General features: G+C 38.0%; 3 protein-coding genes across 6 annotated transcripts; all 3 read right to left on the reverse strand.

Moving 5' to 3' along the window:
• Nucleotides 1-457: 457 nt before the first annotated feature.
• Nucleotides 458-7,572, reverse strand: LOC146756427 (kinesin-like protein KIF20B). Of its 3 annotated transcripts, XM_085524345.1 has the most exons (8): nucleotides 7,272-7,568; nucleotides 6,158-6,322; nucleotides 5,404-5,523; nucleotides 3,695-3,895; nucleotides 3,176-3,256; nucleotides 2,321-2,447; nucleotides 1,633-1,775; nucleotides 458-618 (listed from the first exon to the last, which is right to left on the reverse strand). In XM_085524345.1, exons 1-8 carry the CDS (start codon nucleotides 7,458-7,460, stop codon nucleotides 538-540), a joined length of 1,107 nt encoding a protein of 368 aa, XP_085380471.1. In that variant the 5' UTR covers nucleotides 7,461-7,568; the 3' UTR covers nucleotides 458-537. The 3 variants fall into 3 exon arrangements, with proteins under 3 accessions (XP_085380471.1, XP_085380473.1, XP_085380472.1); XM_085524347.1 differs by lacking the exon at nucleotides 3,695-3,895 and having other exon boundaries at nucleotides 7,272-7,572; XM_085524346.1 differs by lacking the exon at nucleotides 6,158-6,322 and having other exon boundaries at nucleotides 7,272-7,566.
• Nucleotides 7,573-8,685: 1,113 nt separating this feature from the next.
• Nucleotides 8,686-12,631, reverse strand: LOC146756428 (kinesin-like protein KIF20B). 2 transcript variants are annotated; one of them, XM_085524469.1, is made up of 5 exons: nucleotides 12,486-12,631; nucleotides 11,727-11,866; nucleotides 10,375-10,530; nucleotides 9,256-9,446; nucleotides 8,686-8,820 (listed from the first exon to the last, which is right to left on the reverse strand). In XM_085524469.1, exons 1-3 carry the CDS (start codon nucleotides 12,523-12,525, stop codon nucleotides 10,405-10,407), a joined length of 306 nt encoding a protein of 101 aa, XP_085380595.1. In that variant the 5' UTR covers nucleotides 12,526-12,631; the 3' UTR covers nucleotides 8,686-8,820; nucleotides 9,256-9,446; nucleotides 10,375-10,404. The 2 variants fall into 2 exon arrangements, with proteins under 2 accessions (XP_085380595.1, XP_085380594.1); XM_085524468.1 differs by lacking the exon at nucleotides 12,486-12,631 and adding an exon at nucleotides 12,130-12,467.
• A 189-nt stretch (nucleotides 12,632-12,820) lies between these two features.
• LOC146756429 (kinesin-like protein KIF20B) lies at nucleotides 12,821-18,336 on the reverse strand. The gene is made up of 4 exons (XM_085524467.1): nucleotides 18,279-18,336; nucleotides 17,994-18,065; nucleotides 16,632-16,827; nucleotides 12,821-14,197 (listed from the first exon to the last, which is right to left on the reverse strand). The coding sequence occupies exons 1-4, from the start codon at nucleotides 18,330-18,332 to the stop codon at nucleotides 12,990-12,992; spliced, it is 1,530 nt and encodes a 509-aa protein (XP_085380593.1). The 5' UTR covers nucleotides 18,333-18,336; the 3' UTR covers nucleotides 12,821-12,989.
• Nucleotides 18,337-22,777: the final 4,441 nt, after the last annotated feature.

Here is a 22,777-nt window from a genome sequence, read left to right on the forward strand (position 1 = left end):
TTAAATATGATTAATCGGTCGTTAAATCAAACCCTTTTTCAGCCTAAAAGAAAACAGGGGAAATGCAGAGTGTGTTTTTTACAGCTAGTTAGCTGAGAAGGGTCGTAAACATGGTGCAGCTAAGCAAGCAGCCATAACACCTGCAAGGACAGCAAGAACAACAGGATGCCCTGGGATGGTGAGAAACTAGCCATGGTTCTGGGAACTCAGCAAGGGAGTAGCTTTCAGTTGATAACAACAAGCTGTTAAGATACTCGGGGATAGTATGTAATTGGGAACCAATGATGAGCTCCACTTTTGCAATATGTATGAGCTAATTATCCGTATTATTAAGGTACACGCAGCCAAGGAATAAATGAGATTCGCTGATCATATGTCAATGACAGGTGTGGTCGTCTGCTTTTCTCCTGCCGTTCTGCAACAAACACCTATATACAAATTTAAGAACACAACGGAGTAACTGTTACTGTTTATTAACAACCAGTTTTAATAATACAATAAAAGTATGTCCTGAGAAAGGGGAACAAACACGCTTCTTCAAGGTTTTTTAGCTGTTCTGGATCTCAGCCGTCGCTTGATGATCAGATGATCACTTTCCTTCTTTTGTTCCTCAGATTCCTGAAGAAAACATTTCAAAAGTTACTCATCTTTTTGCACAAGACTGACAAGCTCTTCTTGACCCACGCAAACATATTTCATCCCCTAAATGGATTTCAGAATGGAATTTGCTTATTATATTTTATTCAGAAAAATATGGGATACCGAGATCATTTTAATGCAGCTTAATCACAAGGAACAAATATGGAGAATGTACAAAATCCTGTTTATCTTAAAAAAGCACACACATCTGGGGAAAGCCTGAAGGCAGCTTTCATTTTGAAATACTTATTTTCAAAAGAGTATTATAATACTTGTTTTGTGAAACATGAAGCGTTCAGAAAACATTTTTAGCCTCAACCCCTGTAGCTATGACTTGCCCAGAATTTCAGTTCTCGGTTCAGTTCCGTGTTCTCAGAACTACAGTGAGAGAAGAAATTGTCTCACCTTCTTCATCCTCTAACAAAAAAAAAATAACATTTTGGTTTCTGCCCCTATCATTCGTCAAATCATCAAAAAATTCAGAGGGATGTTACAGTATGGGCAAATGATCACTATGCTGAACAGAAAAAGGACTCTAATATAATTAAAAGATGCAGTTCCAACAGAGCAAGAATGTTCTTAGCACAATAGCTGCCGACAGAGTCATGAAACTGGCACATCAGATCCTTTGCAAGTTGGCTTAGACAGGAGATCATAGTTTAAGCATACCTAAAAAGCTGTCTAAGTTGTGCTCTAGAAAAGCGTGTAGTAGAATAATCCCACTCCAACACACTGAAATTATCTATGATTCCAAATTAGAAGACATCTCCGTGATTGCTACATCACCTACTTAGTAAACTGTAAGCCAGCCAAACACAGAGATCTTTGAGGACAAACTAAAACAGAACAGCAGGAAGACCAACAAGAATGACTTGGTAGAATAAAGAAATACCTCAGTACTTTCAACCTCCTCCTGCAAATAGATGAAACCTCCAGTCTGTTTGGACTCCTTAGTAGTTTATTTTAAGCCAAGACTACAGTATAATCGCTTACCGAAGAAGCTGGTATATCTAGAGGGCCAGAAACGACAGTGGAATACAGCTTCCTTTTGCATCGTTTTGGCTTGGTCTCTCCTTCTTCGAGACTTTCAGGTTCGTTTGATTTAGGAGAACTTACTGCTGACATCAGCTTCTTGGCTAGAAGAAATTTGTTTTGATACGTAAACCAATCAACTTACTGGTTTTGTGAGTCTTTAAATCACTGAATGCAAAAAAAGCTTCGTAACAAACTTGGTTTATAAATGACATGTAAAATTTAAGTGAAAATACTCAGAAATTGTATTTGTTCATCGAGGTTCTTTATTGCTTCTATAGCTGAAACAGTTTATAGGTTCAGGTACGGCAGCTTAAAGCACGCATTAAAATGGAGTATGAAAGACAATCATGGCTCAGAAGTCGCTGGAAGTCAGAAACTTCAGCAGGAGTTAAACAACAGGCCTAACTTTCGTGCTGACAGAAGCACAAGACAGAACCAACTTTCTCTGTATACTTGTAGGTTTTCACAAATGTAATAATGAATCTCTGAAGAGACGAATAAATGCATTTACTTCATAAATCAAAGGACAAGACAACTTAACATGGCAGACAAGTTCTCTAAGAACACATACATCAATAGCCTACAGCAGAAACAAGCCATTCTACAATGTCTAGAAAACATGGAATAAAACTTATTCTACACCAACCTTTAGAGTGTATAATAGAAAGAGAGCTTTGAATAAAATCTCCAACTTTTTGCAGTGTTTCATCCTTCTTTTTAGTCAGTCTTGAAGCATGTACTCGCTTTCTCAGGAAGTAGTCTTTTCCGGATTTCTGTTCAACAGAGATGTGAACATGTGAAACAAGAACATTGTTTAAACTTCATTTTAGTTCAATGTTATTTGAAGTTGACATTTTGAGCTTTACTACTGACACCTCTGTTCATTATGCTGATGATACCACAACGGCAAGTAATGTATACAATTTTATACCCTTCAGGGAGTTGTCAAAATCTCAGCTATTTCAAGGCATACGTTTCTTAAAGTTTCTTAATAAGGCAGTAGTTTCTTTAAAAGTAGCTCCCAAGCTGTGGAGTTGTTTCTTACATAAGCTGTTCTAATTACATAAAATAAACAAACATATAAAACAGAAGACAACAGATGGGAAAAATCTACTACTCATACTCTGACCATGCCAAGGATACTGCTATCACATGTGAACATCTGTTTTTAATAACTGCCATGCATATTAATGATATGAACCTTATTTTAATACAAGGGCTTCACTTACAAAAGCACACGATAATACACTAAAGCTTCTCTTCCCAACTATTCAGTGTGCAATATCCTTCCCTCCAAATCATTACACAGTACAGCCATTACACGCTCTGGGGACAGACTGACTTGCCCTTTGGTTAGCTTATGGAATTTAATAGGAAGAGCTCATAAGCATGTAAGATTCCCATTCAGGTATACACATAAGGATAAGACACTGCTTCTTTCGTGTGACCACACAATTACAGGAAGACCCAAGCTAGCTTCAAAACTAGAACAAAAACCAACCATTTTCTCGTCACTTGCAGAGGGTGAATTAAAAGCCATGACAGATTTTGTATTTTTCGTGTTCTCACTTTTCACAAAATCCTGGGAAAATAAGACAAGTTTCAGCCATGATTCTTTTGGAAAGAACAATTGATGTCACAAAAGTGAACACTTCAAACACTTTTGCTAATAGTAGGGAAGTATCTGCTAGTGGTAACTATTCCACTGTAAATCAAATAATAAATAAGCATTCAATTATAAAAACAGGACATTAATATATCAGTATTAGACATCTCATGATGTCTAAAAAGCTGATTTATGTCTACAGGTTTCAAAGAAAATACACAATGGAGTTAAGAGAAATTCCCTTCTCTTAAACCATTATCACTGAGCTTGGCTATTAGTTTTGTTCATTAAAGCAGTTCATTGATTAAATTCTTCAACTACTTTACTGAGGTAGAAATAGCATTTTTTTAATGCTTAAATGAGAATGGTAAAAAGGCATCAGATATTTTGTTTTCTGTTGGGTCTAGGTCATACCTCATCCATGTCATCACTTCTTTTCTTTTTTGCCTTAGGCATTTTCACTCCTAAAGGTATCATGCTGCCGTGCTGCTTTATCTCCGTCTTATCAGGTTGCAGAGGTGTCAGTGGGATTTCCAGCTCCGGTTTTGGGAACCGACTAGTTTTGCCATTTTCTGCGGACACTCCAGAAGAGTCGAGGACAGTTTCCAAATGCTCCTGATAGCACAGAAGAATTTTAAGTGCAAGTGTTGAGGTAGCCATGAGATTAAAAAGCTATAAAGCATCTGGAAAAGGATATGTAAGCATTCGATTTTCCTGCTGTAAGAACACTTGTAACAGAAGGAGTCTATTTCAGTTACAGCAGAGTTTTACCCTTCTTTCCTAGAACTTGTTACATTTAAAATTATTTCCAATCTATGATCACAAAAAAAGTTCTCCATGTTAAACTGAGCCTGATACTTTACAAGTCATTTTTTCTCAAGGGCACAGACAACTACACTTTTTTTTAATAGAGAATGGTGGTAGAACTGTCACGATTTTCTTCATCTCAACTCTGCTGCGTCAGAACTGGGCAGGAACAGGAGCATTTGATTCAAGTGTTCGATTAACTTCCAGCTTAATCTTAGGGAATTTGCCCTTCCTCTTCTACACTAGAGATGTTATTTACATAAGTAAGGTCCAGCTGGCAAGGTGCAAGCCCAGTACAAGTCATTAAAGAACTCCATTGCTATCTTTTCCCTGGAGAGAATACAGACATTCAAGCAATGACACCGTACTTAAGCTGAAGGCTATCATGTACCTGCTCACGGTCAAATGGCAGCAAATGCACAGCTAAGTGACAGGGAAATGTCAGTATGCATTTCCCCAGCAGCACTTACTGTCCACAATCCACCCAATCCTGTTTTTCTCAACAGGAACAACAAAGTCAGAACTGAGATCACCTGGACTCCTCCTTCTCTATGGCAGGAATTCAGCTAGCATATCAAAAATGAGTTCAGATGCTGGTTGAACACATGGAAGACAGGCTGCTGGGGACATCAGAAAATGGGAGATGGCTGCTTCTACTGCTGCTAGTAACTAGCAAACTCCAGTGTCCCAAACACAGACTAGCAGCTTTTACTACTTACACTGTTCCGACCCCCTGAGGGGAGTCTTCTTCCTCTCAAAAAGTTACCAAAGATTGTAGAAAGACAAAAAGTAGTCAGAGCCACTTTATCAGGCTCTGCTAAGAATCTGAATGGAGTATCACCACCCACTGTATTTCCAAGAATTAAGTTGGTTAATAAATACTTTGTTTTTAAAATATATGTAACTGCTGTTTTATGAAAGTTAGCAATTAAAAACTTATATAGGAATGATTAACATCATCTGCTAACAAAACAATGTCCAGAAATCCTGCAGAGGAAGAAAATAAGTTCAATTTGCTGTGCCCGTTTCAGTGGCTCCATGAATTTTTTCCAAGTAACTTATCTAATCATGAGCCACTTCATAAGCATTAACATGAGGAGAGTTTTCAACAGCACCTGACAAAAATTCATCACACAATTGTTTCAACAGCTTTTATTCCTATCAAAGGCTATAAAAACAGGTGATCTGATCACCTTGAAAGGGATAAATAAATTAAAACTTGGGAATTGTTTAGAGAACATGAGATCTTTTCCTACTCATTCCTTATCAAAAGCAATACAATCACAACATTGTCAGATCTGAAGTTTCATACTAACCTCAGATTCATTTAATGAAGTGAGGCTCCTAGTACATCGACGTGACAAATAATTGTCTTCAGCTTTGCATCTTAATGGAATACTTTCTCCAGTTTTAGTTTTGCTTTGTTGTTTCCTAGGCTGTAAATATTTAAAAGGAGTAAAGATTAGGCTATGCATTAGACCTCCAAAATATCTCGAGTTTTCTAAAGTTACAGTGTAAAACCTCAAGCTCAGACGCCACATGAACACGTAAGCTGAAACACAGCACAAGTGTGGGAAGGTAGTAACATCTATTCATTGTGTGATCTTCAGATACACCCTACTGGGTCTCACTAACAGTCTCAGGCAGTATTCTGCCTCCAAAAGAGAGAAAGTGAGACATTATTTAGGGACAAAATCTGTAACGCTGGTCGTTTTGTCATCCATTCCCCCCATACTCTGCACGCTCACAGCTGCTATGTTAGAACACCAAAGGCTAAACCTCTGCCTAATCTTCAGCATCCACATACGAATACATGGAAAACTGCATGGAAAAGTTCCATAATGTACACAGAGAGATGGTGTTCTAGTAAATAAAATAGTTTTGAGAAGATGAGAGCTCATGTTTGAGTGGAAGACAAAAAGAACCAACAAGTACTCATCACTGAATATGTAGTTAAAGGACTATATGCTAAGAAAAATGATTCCAGCTCCAGTATCTCCTAGGAAAACAGAAGAACAAAAAGGGGTTAACAAGATGTTAAGTACTGACTTTCTATAAATATAATCATACTTTTTCATTTACAGAGTCATTCCTTCTACTTTGTCTTTCTTCAAGTAAAGGTATTTCTGGCAAACACTGAGGGCTACTGTGGTTAATGCATTTTTTTAATTCCTTTATAAAGTCATCTTTGTCAGCCAGTTCTTTTCTTAACTCTTCTATCACAGTTGCATTATCCTAATAAACAGTAAAAACTGCTGAGTTGTGGGATTGGCAAAAGGAATTAACACACACAAGCAGTATTGCAATTACTTAGTAGCATCAGTTTTAGAATTGCAGGCTAGAACACTTAACTATTCAAGAACAGTAACATTTCACGGATTTGTACGGTCACTGTTACAAGTGCAGTAGTCACAGAATTGCCTGGGAAGTTGTAATACAATATATTTTGATTCTTCTATTTTACTTATGTGCTTCAGCCTTCATCTCTCTTAAGATATAATAACCCGAGCTTTTATTTGTTCCCAAATCCTCGGTACTGTGAGAAAGTCGGCAGTTGTAGGGGAAGTTTTGCTATGAGAACATCTTTCTTCTCAGAGAAAGTGAATCCAAACATTCTCAAAAGAGCACAACTCATTTAGTCTTCTGTTTAGCTTCTGAAATTCTATGCTACGTCTTAGATTGGCTATCCTGATTAAAAGCTGGATGTTGAAATAAGAAATGCAACTTCCAGAGATCATCCCCCCTCTGCTTTTTGATGCTTCCCTTAATCTCTCTCCACGTCCCCTTCTGTCTTTTCATGCCATTGTAGATACTACCTCAGAGAAAGCAAAGAAAGTAAGAAACCTGAGACAGAACTACTGTCTGAGTATTGAGCCTAGCTTGGGATCCGGAAATGCTGTGAATTATCGGAAAAAGCTACAGATGTCCAGTCTGACTGTAGGATCATAAGCATCAAACTGACATCTGCTTATCGAACTACTGAAAAAATTGAAATTTTAGTAATTAACAGAAATTCTGTTTCTGAAGAACAAAAATAAAAGCTGGTGCTTTTTTTGGTTAGTTGCACATGATGTCAATACGACAGTGTTCAAGAACAGAACCACACCCAGAATACAAAGAGCAGGTACAGGAGTTTTACAGAATTTATGGGTAGCTAATCAGGTAGGAGGAAAGGAGAGCTGACCTTGCTTGAATCCTTTAAGGCAGATTGTCTCAGTTCTGCTATTTCTGTCTCTTTTTGTATGGCAATAGAAGCCAAAGTTTTGAGCTGTTCTTCCAAAGCTTCTACTAACTGATCTCTCTCCTCACGCCACTTTTGAATATTATGGTCCTTTTCCACCAGCTCATATATTTCATGTTGAAAGAAAAGCATACACAGTAAAAACAAGCAGAATCTTTAAGACAGCCTAGAATTAATAAGTTTTTCATATAGCATAAATAAGGACTCAAGCTGATAAAAAGAGTTTATGGTAAGACATTTCAATTAACATATCGTGATGTCACTCAACAAGATCAGGTTACATGCATGTATTACATATGTATTTACTATGCAGATTATTGTATTTAAAGCAATCTGCCAGTGCTATGTAGTGACTAATTATTTGAATATCTTTCATGGTCTACCACTAATTTCAGTTGGCCACTTTCATTTTGCTCTATTTTTTTTCTTTTTTGACCTTTTCCCTGTTGCTTGGAAAACCTGCATCATTCATGTAATAAAAATTAAGAGCAAGTAAAATACCTGTTTAAGTTGTTGGATAGTATAGTCTTTATAATCCAGCTCATCCTTAAACTGGTTATTAATCCTTTCAAGTTCTTCCATCTTGTTCCTGAGGGATTCCTCCACAGAACGCATCGTGGACACCTGTAATGTAAGCACAGCTCACGGTTCATTAAAAGACTTCTGTAATCCAACCTGGCCAAATACTTCTTTGTTAAATAAAGAGGAATTCACAAACAAGTGCTGAGTAGGAAAACCACAGCAAGTGCAAGGTTACCAAGGAAGACATGAATTCATTTTTAAGCTTCAATTTTCCACCCCAAGCACACCCAATAAACTTTCAGACTAAGATCCTGCAAAATGGGTTTTAAGATATCTTCTTGTTTAATAATTAAATTTTAACTATTAACATCACTGAAGCTGAAATTGAAGAAAAAAAATATACATGCTTATATTAAAGAGCCTCTGGAAATTAGTCTATTTCTCTTCAAGTAAATAGCATTCTTCTTCCCAGTTATCAGCGTTTTTTCACAAGACTTAGGTTTTAGGCTTTGGAGTTACCACGGATACCAATGGCAAGTCACCAGAAACGTAGAGATAATAACAAGTCCCCTCCAGAGACAGATTAGCTATTCTCTTCACAAACCTTATTCCAGACTACCAACCAACTTTACTTTCCTCTGTTCATTATCTATGTGAAACCATGTTTTAACTTCTGGTCCCCTCTAGAGCTTCAATGGCAACTTTACCTAAGATTTGCTGCTAGCCACACTAGTGTGAAATTTCCAGCTTCATAGTTAAAGTTTGAGAAGTTTTAACAGCAGAAAGCCAAGCATAATCTTACAGAAAAAAATATCTCAGTTGACTACAAACCTCGCTTTGTACTTGCTGAATTTGTTTCTCGGCATCAGAATGTTTGTCTTTCAGATCTGCATACTCTTCTTCTTTCCTCTGCAAATCTTTTTTCAGATTCAGTACAAGGGCAGAACTCTCAGAAAGAATATTTTCTAGCCTTTTGTTAAAAATAAAGACACAAAGAACATTACTGTTACACATCTCATGGAAACAGCAATTACAGCTTAATCCATGCCCTGCCTGTTGGTTTCTATTTGTAAATAGACTCTTAAATCTATCTAGACCAGTGATTTAAACAATTACTTTTGAATTTCAGCTTGCTTCTCATAATCAGATGCTGAAGCAATAAATTATTCAGATGCTATTCTGAGGGATGGACAACAAAACCACCAGCAATCCCCATATTATTCTTTATTTCCTTGCACACTCCTGTTTTCCCTTGGAACTCAAGTAGCATACCAAAGCATCCTAAAGTAGTAGTTTGGCCATTGATAAGCATGCAGATGCATTAAGTCAAAGGGATGTTCCCATTAACTATTTTTAACTCTAGTTCATTCTCAAAGGGCTCTAAGTTAACTCAGTGGTTACTTACGATTCTATACGTTGCACTTTCTCCATTTCACTCTTTTCCTTTTCCCGAAGAGAATGTTTCATCTGCTCCAAGCTTTCATTGAAAGCCAAACTTTTGAGCTGTTCTTCCAAAGCTTCTACTAACTGATCTCTCTCCTCATGCCACTTTTGAAGATTACGGTCCTTTTCCTCCAGCTGGGCAACAAGTCTTTCCTAAATGAAGAACAGATGAACAGTGAACATCACCTACTACACACTGAACTGTTCTAACACTTCGGTAGTTAGCACCGTTTTACAGTCTTAGTAAATGTATGATCTCTTCAAGATCCACAGGAGCTCTAGAACTAGTTGCACTACAAACTTACAGAAGCAAAACTATGCTTCTATTAGACAACCTACATTACTCTCCTTGTGAAAAAATATTAGTATTATTTAAGAACTTCAATTTGCTCATTTAATGATTACTAATGAGCTTTAGGAAAATAAAGTCACAAAGTGATAATAATACTAAGCTCCTCACATCCTTCTATGCTGCTTGCAGGTCCAGAAAGTCGGGACTAACTACTTCCAGATGTAAAAAAAGCTTTGCAGAATGTACAGATTCACATGTTTAAGAAGTTACATGACAAGAGCCCAGCAAACAGCTCAAGTAACTCAAGTGACTTTGTTATCAGTCACTATTTGGAAAGTGATAAAGGAGCAAAACTGTGGCCGTTTGACCAAGTATTTTTATTCAGTATCTGGAGAGAAGTTTGTGGGGTTTCTTTAGAAACTCAATTGCCTTTTCTTCCTTATAAAGGCTTAAAGGCCTTCTGCTTTGCAGAAAAGAGAACAAACAAAAGCTATTGTACAAAATACTTTCTTAGCCTCATTAAATAGTGATCTATTTTTCAACTGTACTTTTCTTATTGATGTCCCACATACGTGAAATTTCATTATGCACTTATGAAAGATCTTTCTTTTTGTGGCCCCCCCATTCCTTTCTTTTCCAAATCAAGCAGTTCTCATATGGGCTTTGCCACATAAGAAAGCAAGGGGACTTGGACAAGCTGCTCTTATGCACCCTTACTGTTAATACTTGGTATGAAGTTGTCTCCAAACTACAGGCACCAGACAACTCTGCCAGGACCTCATCACTTACGATTTCTGCTTGTTGCTTTCCATAATGTTGTCAGTCCTCAGCAAATTGTTTCATTTCTTTGTTGCGAATATTCTCAGCTTCTTTTATCTGATTTAGGAGCTCTTCTTTCTCCTCCAGCCACTTTTTTCTATCAGTTTGATACTTAGTCTCACTTTCCTGTTTCAAAGAAACCAAAAATGAAATAGTGAGACATTAAGGAATAAAAGTCTTAAAAGCCAGATCATCATTAAATAGACTTGTTTCTGCAAGATAACAGAAACATTAGCAGTTTTTACTACAGAATATTCCCAAAGGCAGGTATTGGATAATCATTAGTTCTTTTCCATTAAAAAATAATCATTTCCAGTATTTATTATTCAGACTGGAGAGCCCCCATAAAACATCTCTTTTTCTTTATAAATGTTCACACAAGCTTTACAGAACTTACACCAAAAGTCAGTATAAGAAAAACTCTTTTAACTTAAAAACTTCTAACACTTTACGCTGCCTTGCAGCAGTTGTAGAAAAACTTGCAGCTCCTTCAGGGTTGAAAGACAAAGAAAAGCAACATAGTTTACACTGTAGGAGTAGTCTCCTTTCCTATCAAACCTACTGGCAGACATTCTCATATATAGGACAGAGCACCTGAGAAACCGCTTGGAAAAAATAAAAGTCTTTTAACCAAGGAAAATTAGTAGACCCGCAGCCCAACAAAAAAGGCTTCCTGGTGATAAAGTTAGATGATGATTTCGATAGCTTATATTAGTTGCCCAAGCAACTAACAGAAAACAGTTTTGACAAATACACCGTAAGTTACAATTTGCTTTGAGTTAGTATTCCTTTCTTGCAAACAACAATTGTATAAGTATACTCTGCTTATAGCACATTGACGTGGTATAGAATGAAGCAATGAATGCTCAACTTTCCCCTCTTCTTGAAAAAGGGAATTGGCTCTGCGCATTAAAAAAAATATCATGAATAAGCTTACTCAAGGTGAAGGAGGAAAGAAGCTCAGAACCATTCCACTAACAGAGTGGATGTAACCTATTGTATACTCACTTAGAAAACTCCCACTGCCAGCCCATTACTTTTATTTAAAAAAACAAACAAACAACAACAACAAAAAATAACATCAGATGGGATAAGACAACTAACTGTTCAGAGGCCAGCAAAAGAAGCACTGCTCATGGCAGCATAATGTAGGGAAGGCTACACTTCCTATACTATGGGGGCATCAGTGATTCCATTCTTAACGTACCACAAAAAAGCTGCACCTGGTCCCTATTGCATGTTGCACTGCAGCTTTTACAGGAAGTTTCTGTAATCAATATAACAGTTTACTTTATCAAGTTACAACTTTGAAGTTAAGTTACCTCCAGCTCTTTTTGCAGCTTTATTAATTCTGTACTGTTTTCATTCAAATTTGCCTCATCACTTTCGTTGTTCTTTTGCTGCCAGTCACTATTGCTCTGGTATTCCAGTTCACTGTATTTCTGTTTCCATGCAATCAGTTCTACTCAATACACAAAAAGAGGTTAGATAGCATATCATTTCAAATATATATTTGAAATACCACACCAATGACTTTTTACTAAAACCGCTTCGGTTTTATCTGCTACAGACATAAAGAAATAACAGAAGCCTTTAACTACAAGAGAGTTGTTGTTTACTATGGAACGTTAATGCCTAAGTAACAGTCACATGAAAATGGAAGTGGCTATCACAGTACGTCTAAACCCCTTTTGCATCCCTGCTCCCTTTCCCTGGAAAGATTACCTGAAGCTAATTTTTCGTTCATCTCTAACAGAGCTTCACGCATTTCATCTTGTTTAAGCTGCATTTCCTCTTGTTCTTCTAATGTCATTCGCATAACTTCAATTATTCTATCCCTTGCACACAGAAGGTTTGAAAATTTACAGATGAACTCCCTACTAGCTCCCATTATTCTCAAATCAAGATTCTCCCATGACCAAAAGCTCTTTTAAAAGAAATAGAGCATCTCCATTGAAATATTTACATACAAATACATGCAGATATGTTTTAAAATCGAAACACAGAAGACTCAAAGTCATTAGCAATGTGACAACATTTACACAGATATTCCACACACACACACACAAATAATGGCTGACCGTCACATAGTTGGTCATAGTCTTTGGAGATATCTTCCATCCTCTCAGTTTCCACCAGCTCCTATATTTCATGTTGAATTATCGGAAAAAGCTACAGATGTCCAGTCTGACTGTAGGATCATAAGCATCAAACTGACATCTGCTTATCGAACTACTGAAAAAATTGAAATTTTAGTAATTAACAGAAATTCTGTTTCTGAAGAACAAAAATAAAAGCTGGTGCTTTTTTTGGTTAGTTGCACATGATGTCAATACGACAGTGTTCAAGAACAGAACCACACCCAGAATACAAAGAGCAGGTACAGGAGTTTTACAGAATTTATGCGTAGCTAATCAGGTAGGAGGAAAGGAGAGCTGACCTTGCTTGAATCCTTTAAGGCAGATTGTCTCAGTTCTGCTATTTCTGTCTCTTTTTGCAAATGCATTAAGTCAAAGGGATGTTCCCATTAACTATTTTTAACTCTAGTTCATTCTCAAAGGGCTCTAAGTTAACTCAGTGGTTACTTACGATTCTATACGCTGCACTTTCTCCATTTCACTCTTTTCCTTTTCCTGAAGAGAATGTTTCATCTGCTCCAAGCTGTTTTTCAGCTGCATATCTTCTTGAATCAGATTTGCTTCTTTGCTACTTAACTCTTCAACCTTTCTGTCTGCATTTGCAGACTTCTCCTGCAGAGTTGCTGTAACTGTCTCCAGATTAACAATAATAGATTCTTTTTCTTTAAGTAATTCATTGAGTTTTGACACGTTGTCTTCCATTGTCTTGGAAGCCTCCAGGCGATATTCAAGCTCTCTTCTTTTTACCTCACAGTTGGCAACTTCCTCCTGAAATTGTGCAATCACTCTCTGATCTTCTGCAGTCTTTTCTTCAAACTCCTGAGTTTTCTTTTCTATTTGCTCATGTAACTGATTCACAAGATCATCTTCCTGACTAGTGTGAGTTGTAATCTCACATAGCTTCATTACAAGTTGACGATTATGATTTTCAGCATTATTCAGTCCCGCCTTTAGGTTTTCATTGTCTTGAAGCAGTGCTTTGATGTGCTGACTTTTTTGTGAGGAAACATCAACAATACTTCTGCATACTTCCCAAATCCTTTCAAGACTATAGTTAAAGGAGAGGCCCTGCACAAGATCTGAGATGGAAGAAGTCTGTGACTGAATGCATGCAGAACTAATTTGAGATGTCCCTGGCTCATCTTTTTCACAGTCTGAGGAATCCTTTACACTGACAAAGTCAGTACCGATGGCGTGAAACTCTAAGTGACATTTGTATAATTCATCTAATTTGGTCCGCATTTCTTTTATTTGTGACACTTTATCAATTATATATTCTTTGGCAACTTCTATGTTGTTAGTTAGTTGGGCATTTTTGTCTTCTAGTGTCATATTTATAGATTTCTGTTCATCCAGTTCAGAAGCAATTTCCCGATAGTCAGCTTGACCCTGCAGAATTTGTTCACGGAGGACATCAGCTGTTTCTTCAGAAAAAGAAAGCTCAATACGCAGGCTTGTTACCTCCTTACTGAAATCTTCGTTTTTATTTTTTTCTCTTCTGCATTGTTCTTCAAGCACAGTTAAATGACGTTCCAAGATTTCAGTTCTTTCCCTCAGTGCTAGTACTTCCTTTCGGTACGCGGAGCACTTTTGTTTCATGTGTTCAATTGTCTTTTGCTCTACAGTGTTCTTTTTCTTTCTCTCATTTACAACTACTGTAAAACAAACAAACAAACAAACAAAAAAAAGGGAAAAGGAATGTAGCTCAGATTGATTAAAATCATTATTACATAGCAGTTCACAACACCAAGTAGCAACTTCTAAGTGAAAAACTGTCGTAATATGCAAGCCATGCCCTCACATCACATAGTATTTGATAGTAGTGAAGGAATTAAAGTTCTCTGGACACATAATCAGGTGCCTCAGATTTCTATACAGAATTAACAGCAAAAGGTTTTCAGTCTGGAAGAACACTTTTACCATGGCACTACTCAAACCTTCCACTCCACACCAGTAGAAAATCTTATTAGATCTAAGAAACATGGGAACGAGATAGATAATTCACAGCTATATTCTTTCTATCTTCCGTGCTTCAGCAATCCCTATAAGGCAGCCAGGAATCACTCCATCTACATCTAAATGGTAGATAAACAGTTCTCTAAGAAATTTCATTCCAACTCACAGTCCTCTTACTTTCAAAAGAAAGATAAAACCCTGGACAAGTTGATCACTTAAGTGTTGATATCTGTCTCTCTTATTCAGTTGATCTCTAAACAAAATATGAGGATTCCTACTTCTGTCCACACTTACTCTTTTGCATATAAAGTTCACTCATAAAGTTGTACAAATTTGCAGATTCAAGTTTCCATAAATATTCCATTAGCTTGGGGCTGTTTTTTTCTTTAACTGGTGAGCAATTAGCTAAAATCACATGCATTTTCTTTCTATCAAAAGCGACTTCTGCTGTATTTCATCACTGCTTTAGAATCCAGTTATGTCCATTCCATAATATGCATACTTTAAGTATTAAAAAAAATAAATATAAGTCAAGACTTACTAGGGATTGTGTCACCACAACAATATATTCCATGGTGATTCTTGTACAGTCCTTTTATTACTACAGCTACAGAAATGCAGAATTTTATAGCGCCCACGTGCAGCCTGCATTACATACAGATTCACATGTACTGCATGGAAACAGCCTCTTAACTCATCTAAGGAGTTTTATATACAGCCCTCAATTGATTTAAAAGTCATACTGAAGAAACAGCAGTGGCGTATTCCACCCCAAACCAGGTTTTGGGTTTGATTGCTGCTCCCAGCAACACTAGTGAGGGGAATATGATTTATAAGTAATCTAAACACTTTATGCTGAAAACAACAAGCAAGCACTAAAGCAAGATAAATAAGACTAGGGAGAAGATTTGTAATGTTCAGTCTAGAAGCTCCTTACACAGGAAGTAGGGAAAAAACATTATTACAGAGCATAGGAAACAAGACCTAAAAGCTCAGAGAATGGTGTAAATACCCTGAACTTGAAGCTGAGATAACCTAGCATCTCCTAAAACACTTTTGCTCGTGCTACTTATATAACTAATTCTACAAAAGAACCAGCACAACATACCTGTGCTCATTGTTCTACTGTGTATATTTAACATAGCTAAAGAATATATATTAAGCGGTTTTTGAAATTGGACGCTATTAATACTCACAAATAGAAGAAAATTTTAACGATTGAATACTCAGTACTTCTTAACAGAAAACTTCATGCTGACATTGTGACTATCAGCTACCCATTTTAATTCCTATGTGAAGCATTGCTGTCATTAATTTTAAAATGAGAGCTTTGGTCATATGATTAGAACAAACCCACTACTATTTGGAGTATGGAGGAGTCCACATCCCTCCCTCAGTCTCTGGTAAGATGCTTATATGTGATGCCATTCAGTGGTCACATTAGGATTCAATATTTATGCCAAATAAAGGCAGCAAAGACAAATCATCCAAGAACAGCATCTCATCCAAAGAAGGCCTTGACTTTCTCCCTTGCACATATTTTGCAAGAGGAATACAAGAAAGGAAGGGAATACAGCTAAGTTTTAGATTTTCCCTTCTACATTGTATATGCCTTCCGTAATTCTAGGAACACTGATGATCAGCTGTGCCCAGAAGTGAAGTTAAATGCATCAGAGGTTATCCAAACCATTTTGCTCAAATATTGCCCATGAGCGAGCAATTAGCAGGTCGTCAACAATTTTGATAGTTGCTTCAGGAAAAACAAAACAAACAAACAAAAAAAGCACTTGAACAGCTGATGCTACTCAGAAGATCAGCAACAGCAGTTGAAACAATCCTAAAGAAACTGCTTTAAAACTATTACCAAATCTGCAAGTGCATCAACAGATGAGGAAAAAGCAGCAAAAAGGAAAAAAATAGTGCAAAAAACTTTTATTCTTAAGCATTCAAAAAAGAAAAGCATTCTGAAAAAGGGATATTTACATAACAGTTACTTCTATTTACAGTTTAACACAGTGGCTTTTCTCCTTATACCATAAGGTACGTGCTTCACAGCCTTTTGCTTCCTATCCGGAATAGGAAGCAATTTATTGTTTTGGAAGACACCCTGTTCAAGGATGGAAGAAACTGTACCTTTCTTTGTAGGTGGCTCTTCCACAGTAGGCTTATCTTCATCAATACTGCGCTTTCTTCCCACTTCCAACTCAGTTTTCTCTTGTTTCAGTGCTTTAACTGAAAGCACTGAAAATTGGCTGCTTTCAGTTCCTTTATTAGTGTTCTCTTCTGCCGGTTCTGCTTTAATGGTAGTTAAATGGTAGGTAGTCTTTTCCTGTATTGATATAACATCAGTTACATTGAAGCTTAACAAAAGGAGCACTTAAGTCTCAGTAATCTTCTGTAGGCAAATATTTACACAAAACCATACAGCTAAAATATTTACCCGGTGACTCTATAGACATCAGTTACAAATCTCAATAGCAGACAGAACAAGTACACCTTCAGATAATGACAAGTGCAATACTCGGTAGAGTATACAAGGGAAAGCAAGAGCCTAGCAGGTTACAAAGTAAAAGACTTGCACACAATCAAGAGTTTACCAGTTTATCAAAGAATTTCCTGTTTCCAAGAAGTCAACAAAATTACAAACATGGTCAAAGAGCAAATGGTCAGCTCTCATACAAGTTCATCACATCACACTTCTGCTAAGCTGCTAAAATCACTTTCATCGTGACAGATATAATCCAACCTTAAAGCTTAGTCAGCTCTGTCACGCATATTTTAGATTGTGTCCTTGACCACAAGTGAAGCTTCCTTACTTACAAGATGACGATTGTTAAGCCATGCTGGCACTGCCAAGGACTGATTATTCATCTTTATTAGCTTATGAAAAGAAAAGCCTCAGAAGTGTTCAGGCCACACAATCTCACAGATAGAGTTGGAGCCTTGTTCTTGGAAGAAGTAATAGGTGAGGACATGACTACTCATCACAGTCAGCTTTAATACCATGGAAATACTAAGTTGCAGTGATGCAGACAGTCAAAGACTAAGAAGGGTCAAGTTGCTAAGCTTACAAGGTTAGAGATCTGAGTGACAGAATTAACTATAAAACCACCAGAAGTGGTATGCACACATACTTAATCAAGCTAGTCTTCACATATTCAGTAGCTCGCAGTACATTAGTCAGGATAAAGTTTTATGGACTGCATAGAACGTGGAGATATCCTGACCATTCATACTCGTACTTCAAACTCAATATACTTTTACTGTTGCTCTTCATCTGATGTAGGAGTGTGAGGCAGGAGTTAGTGGAACACGTTGATATTTTTGTTGTTTGTGTTAACAACAACTACCTTCAGATAAATTTGAATTGTTTACAATTTCAAGCGAGTACCAGCTACATACAGAAAATCAGTTTTCCAAAAATGTGTTGATTACAAGCATAGAATTAGTGTTTTCCTTTTTTTGTATAAGGATACGGAGATGTGTAAAACTCACATAATCTTTTACTTTTTCTTCTAAATGAGATTTTAAGTCTCGTAGCTCTGTAATAATGTCATCTTTCTGCACCTTGATTGAGAATGGAAATAAAAAATAAAAAAAATTCAGTCATCAGTTTCTAATGGAGTGTTAAGTAGCTGAATTACACAATGCATTAAAGGCAAATTCAGTTAAGCTAAGCTCGGTAAGAAATCTATTAATGGAGCCTACTGGAATAGCATTTTAAGCTACCACAAGTTGGTATTAAAACAATTTTACACAACATCTTCTTGATAAAGTTACCTCAGTTGCTTCTTTAAGTTGCTCAACAGACTCATCCAATTTAATCACCTGCATTTCAAAGTCTGTAACACACAGAAAAGGTTGTATTACATAAGTAGCCAATAGATAGTTTATTAAGTAATCAATTTTTCCAGATATTCTAATGTTTAGGTAGCTTTGAACAGATTAATTAATTTGCATGTGGTCTTCACTTATTGGGAGTGATTCAAAAGTTTTCTATATTTCTTGGAACAAAAACATTGCATCAACAAGACATAAAGAAGAGTAGAGATTACAATATAAAAGTAAAAATCAAGATATAGACATTTAACCCCATACTTATGAAAGCGTAAAGCTGCTAGTTGCAGTTTAAAGGAGAGGGGGAAAAAAAGAAAAGAAATAACCAAAAACCGTGGAATTGCTGAACCTGAATATACACAAGGAACAAACTATCACTTATCTACAGGCTATGGTTCCAAAGGTAGAACATCTCCTCTAATTCCTACTCAAACTGGTTATTTCTCTTTTAGATTAATGAACTATTTCTGTCTTCTACCTTTCACATCGCATAACTCACCTTTGTTCTTCTGCATCAGCTCTTCTTCAGTTTTAAGTAGTTTGGTGTTTTTCTCTGTTAGCTCTTCTTTGGTCTCCATCAGTTCAAAGTTAGTTTTCTCCAGCTGCTTTTCAAACCAGCCAGTATCTTCCTTCGGGTCCTCCAGGGATACAATGGAACTATGTGCTGCCACAGATTATCCAAATTCTTTTGCAAGCTGGTTTTGCCATTAAGCGCAGCAAGGTGAAGGGGTCTGCCCAGGAAATCCAGTTCTTAGGTGTAAAATGGCAAGATGGGCATCGACACATCCCAGCAGATGTGATTGACAAAATCACTGCTATGTCTCCTCCCACCACCAAGACAGAGACCCAATCTTTTCTGGGAGTAGTGGGCTTCTGGAGAATGCATGTCCCAAACTACAGCCACATAGTGAGCCCCCTCTATCAGGTAACACGGAAGAAGAATAATTTCTCATGGGGTCCTGAGCAGCAGCAGGCTTTTGAGCAGAGAAAACAAGAGATAGCCCGTGCCGTGGCCTTGGGGCCAGTACGGACAGGACAGGATGTAAAGAACATCCTCTACACTGCTGCTGGAGAGAAAGGTCCCACTTGGAGTTTGTGGCAAAGAGCTTTAGGAGAAACCCAAGGCCAACCCTCGGGACTTTGGAGTCGAGCATATAAAGGGTCTGAGGAGTGCTACACTCCAACTGAGGAGGAGATCTTAGCCATGTACGAGGGGGTTTGGGCTGCTTCTGAAGTAGTTGGGACAGAGGTTCAGCTCCTTCTAGCACCTCGCTTGCCTGTGGCCCCCCTGTCACGGACACAGGTAGATTTTTGTTTAAACCGTGACAACTACCCAGAATGCAGCATAAGGGAATTTTTGCCTAGAACTCTGGAGGACTATTTGTAATTCAGAAAGGTCAGAGATAGAAAGTTCACACTGATTTCTGGGTCACCAGCCTCACCGTACATCAGCACTTTTGGTTTTTTAATGATACATAAAGTTCTCAATGGCACTGCTCTAGTCGGTAGTTCTTTCCCTTTCCGTGCAGCTCGCTCTGTGCATGGCTTGTGAACCGCTATTCAGGCCAGACAGCTGCAGCCCCAAAGACCTGCCATAAATGTACAAATTCTACCAGGATAATGTCTTGGTAGTGGAGAAACAGGATGCGCAGTCATATGGCTCTCACACATACCTTGTACAACCAGCTTGGCTCTGGACTGGGCATCACCAATGTCACAGGTGTACACGTCACTGTCACTTTTCTCCAGATTTTTTATGCACAGCTGCAGGTCTCGTCCTTTCTGTGCCCTCTTGTATTTCCTGCCAGGCCTGAGCTCAGCAATGCCTTTCCTCCTTATGACAAAGGATGCGGCTTTCTCGCTCTGACATGTAAAAAGTGCACTTCCACTTTCTTCAATTTTCACATCTGAAAGTTCCTTGATAAAGTAATTAGGTTTTTCTGGAAGGAAAAAAAAAAGGATGAGGGTGTAGGACAAAGGGATTTGTTACCCCAACAAGTCCCAAGCATACAGAGGTGTCCTGAATCTCCTTTGCCCTCATTTCAGAATATCACATAGAGATGCAAAGAGTCTAAGAAGACCACAGAGTCCACCCATTTACATAGGTTTGATAATTCCAGTAGATATCTGGAAAGTTCAATACCATTATACATGCGCTGGTAGGATCTCATCTGATAAACTGCATATAGTTTTGATTACACATATTCAATATAGACTAATTCAGATTGCCATCTTTTCTTGGCTCACTAACACCCAAGATCATAGAATCATAGAATGATCACAGAATCATAGAGTGGCCTGAGTAGAAAAGGACCTCAAAGATCATCTAGTTTCAAACCCCCTCCAAGGGGTCACCAACCACCAGACCAGGCTGCCCAGATCCACATCACACTGGAGAATCATTCGGTTTCCAGATTATTTTAAGGAAAAGATTTTAATCCATCATATTTTCTGAAAACTAAGAATTGATCCTGCTCAAGGAAACAGAAGAGAAAAACATCACCCACAGGCTGCAGATATTTACCTCGACTTCTCTACATGCCATCCCCAGTGTGCTTTTCAACTCACCTTGCACAGTGACCCTGGCTTTTGTTATGGAGTCCTCTGTCTCACAGGGGTACTCCCCACTGTCCTTGGCAGTAGAGTCATGGATGATCAGAATGGCCCCACTTCCCTCCTGCTGCAAGTCGTACTTCTGGCTTTTTCTGATTGCTTTGCCATCCTTGTACCACCTGATGTTCAAATCCGGTTTTGACAGCTCACAGCTCAGGCTGATGTCCTGCCCTGCTGCTGCTGTCTTATCCTCCAGCTGTTTTGAAACCTCAGTAGGTTTTCCTGGAAGAAAACATTCCTTTTTGAGTAACATACACTTAGGGTAGGATGCCTCTCTCAAAATACATGCATCTACATGCTGGAGATAAGTTAGAGAGGCACTTGCAACAGACGCCATCCTACAGCCAGCAGTAATCTGCAAAGTACAGACAATAGAATTCCAGGCAGCATTTATTCTCTCTTAAATCTACCCAATTGAGGATGATGAACCATGTCTGAAAACTGCCTCTTTCTTCTCTCCACTCATCACACTGGGAGCCTCGGATGATGCTCTCAGATGCACACGTTCTAGTTAGGAATTTGTTGTACAGCTAAATGGTGTGAAGGCCATCCCTTCAGCTTATACTTAGAGGATATTTGCTCCCACAGTTCCCTCAACAGATCATTCCTGATTTACTGTTAATGGAACAAGCTGTAGTGAGATGCCCATTTCCAACACTACCCCAGTGCTTTGGGTAGTTCTCACAATTGTGTAAAATGTTTCCTCCTTTTACTTATTTTTAAGAGAAATTCTCAGTGCTTCGAGGTTCAAGTAGAAGGTTGCTATTCACTTTAACCATATTATGAGTTAGCTCTCACGACAATCTTATCAGAAGACAGTTGAAGGAATCAGACCCCAGAATCTCTCCCATCTCATTACCTTTCACAGACAGAGAGGCTTTAGAGGTTAGACCACGGGCAGTAAAAAACGACATTCTTGATGTGTTTGGTGATTTTCATGGCAAAATGAGATACATTTACATCAAAAGCAATGGGAATTTTCCAGACATCACTGTGCTAATTGCAGTAATACACTTCTATTGTAGAAACTATTAAGGCTCATGGGGGAATAGGTGTAAGACATAGTGACCACACTGAATGTGCTTTCAGCACTCCTTTACTTTCCACAGTACTTACCCTGAATGCCGACCTTTGATTTGGCAACATCAGTGCCAATATCACAGGTATAGAAACCTGCATCTGACTTCTCGATGTCATGGATAAGGGGACATAGGGTCTTCCCAGACTGTACCAGCTCATACTTGTTGCCAGAAGTGAGCACAACACCGTCCTTTTTCCACACTGGTTTGACCTTCTCTTTAGAGACTTCGCATTCCAATTTAATCACACCTCGCTCCTCACCAAAAACATCATCCAAGGACTTCATGAAGACAGCAGGCTTCTCTGCAATTAAAAAGGCAAAACAGAACAACATGATACAGAAGATCAGACATTTCCAGTTGCTTTCAGATTTTTAAAGAGGGATAAATAAATCTTCACCACTACTGACGACACCAAGATAGAACCTAAAGCGGTTTCATGTCTGTTGACTGAATACGCTTTATGGAATTCTGAACTAATCAGTAGGAGAATACAGGGAACAGGAGGGACAGCCTGCATTGCCTTGGGTGGGACTGATATCATATGAAGTAATTGGGATGCAGCTCTTCTAAAGCTGGAGAGCTGGCATTGCCCTCACATGGAGCAGAGCTCATACAGCAGGCCACAGGATTAAGAGGAACACTTTTGATTTTCCTGTATTATTGACTCCTCTTATCTGTCTTCTATTTCACACATCAGATGTTTATACTGGGGAAAAAACTTCCACCAAATGCAAAAGAAAGGAGAAA

The sequence above is a fragment of the Coturnix japonica genome, chromosome 27 (assembly GCF_054131305.1).
Source record: "Coturnix japonica strain WE chromosome 27, WE-NBRP24, whole genome shotgun sequence".
In the NCBI taxonomy this organism is placed as follows: domain Eukaryota; kingdom Metazoa; phylum Chordata; class Aves; order Galliformes; family Phasianidae; genus Coturnix; species Coturnix japonica.

Excerpts from the sequence above, each read along its gene's own strand:
- LOC146756427 (XM_085524345.1), bottom strand. The coding sequence starts at position 7,460 with ATGCTTTTCTTTCAACATGAAATATATGAGCTGGTGGAAAAGGACCAT. Across the intron at positions 5,524-6,157 it reads ATGACTCTGTAAATGAAAAA|CCTAGGAAACAACAAAGCAA; the intron begins GTATGATTATAT and ends AAATATTTACAG. Across the intron at positions 3,257-3,694 it reads GAAGTGATGACATGGATGAG|GATTTTGTGAAAAGTGAGAA; the intron begins GTATGACCTAGA and ends TTATTTTCCCAG.
- LOC146756428 (XM_085524468.1), bottom strand. The coding sequence starts at position 12,295 with ATGGGAGCTAGTAGGGAGTTCATCTGTAAATTTTCAAACCTTCTGTGT. Across the intron at positions 11,867-12,129 it reads GAACGAAAAATTAGCTTCAG|AACTGATTGCATGGAAACAG; the intron begins GTAATCTTTCCA and ends TGTATTGAGTAG. Across the intron at positions 10,531-11,726 it reads AGCTGCAAAAAGAGCTGGAG|GAAAGTGAGACTAAGTATCA; the intron begins GTAACTTAACTT and ends TCTTTGAAACAG.
- LOC146756429 (XM_085524467.1), bottom strand. The coding sequence starts at position 18,332 with ATGCAGGTGATTAAATTGGATGAGTCTGTTGAGCAACTTAAAGAAGCA. Across the intron at positions 16,828-17,993 it reads AAGAAAAAGTAAAAGATTAT|GAAAAGACTACCTACCATTT; the intron begins GTGAGTTTTACA and ends ATATCAATACAG. Across the intron at positions 14,198-16,631 it reads AGAGCCACCTACAAAGAAAG|TAGTTGTAAATGAGAGAAAG; the intron begins GTACAGTTTCTT and ends TTTGTTTTACAG.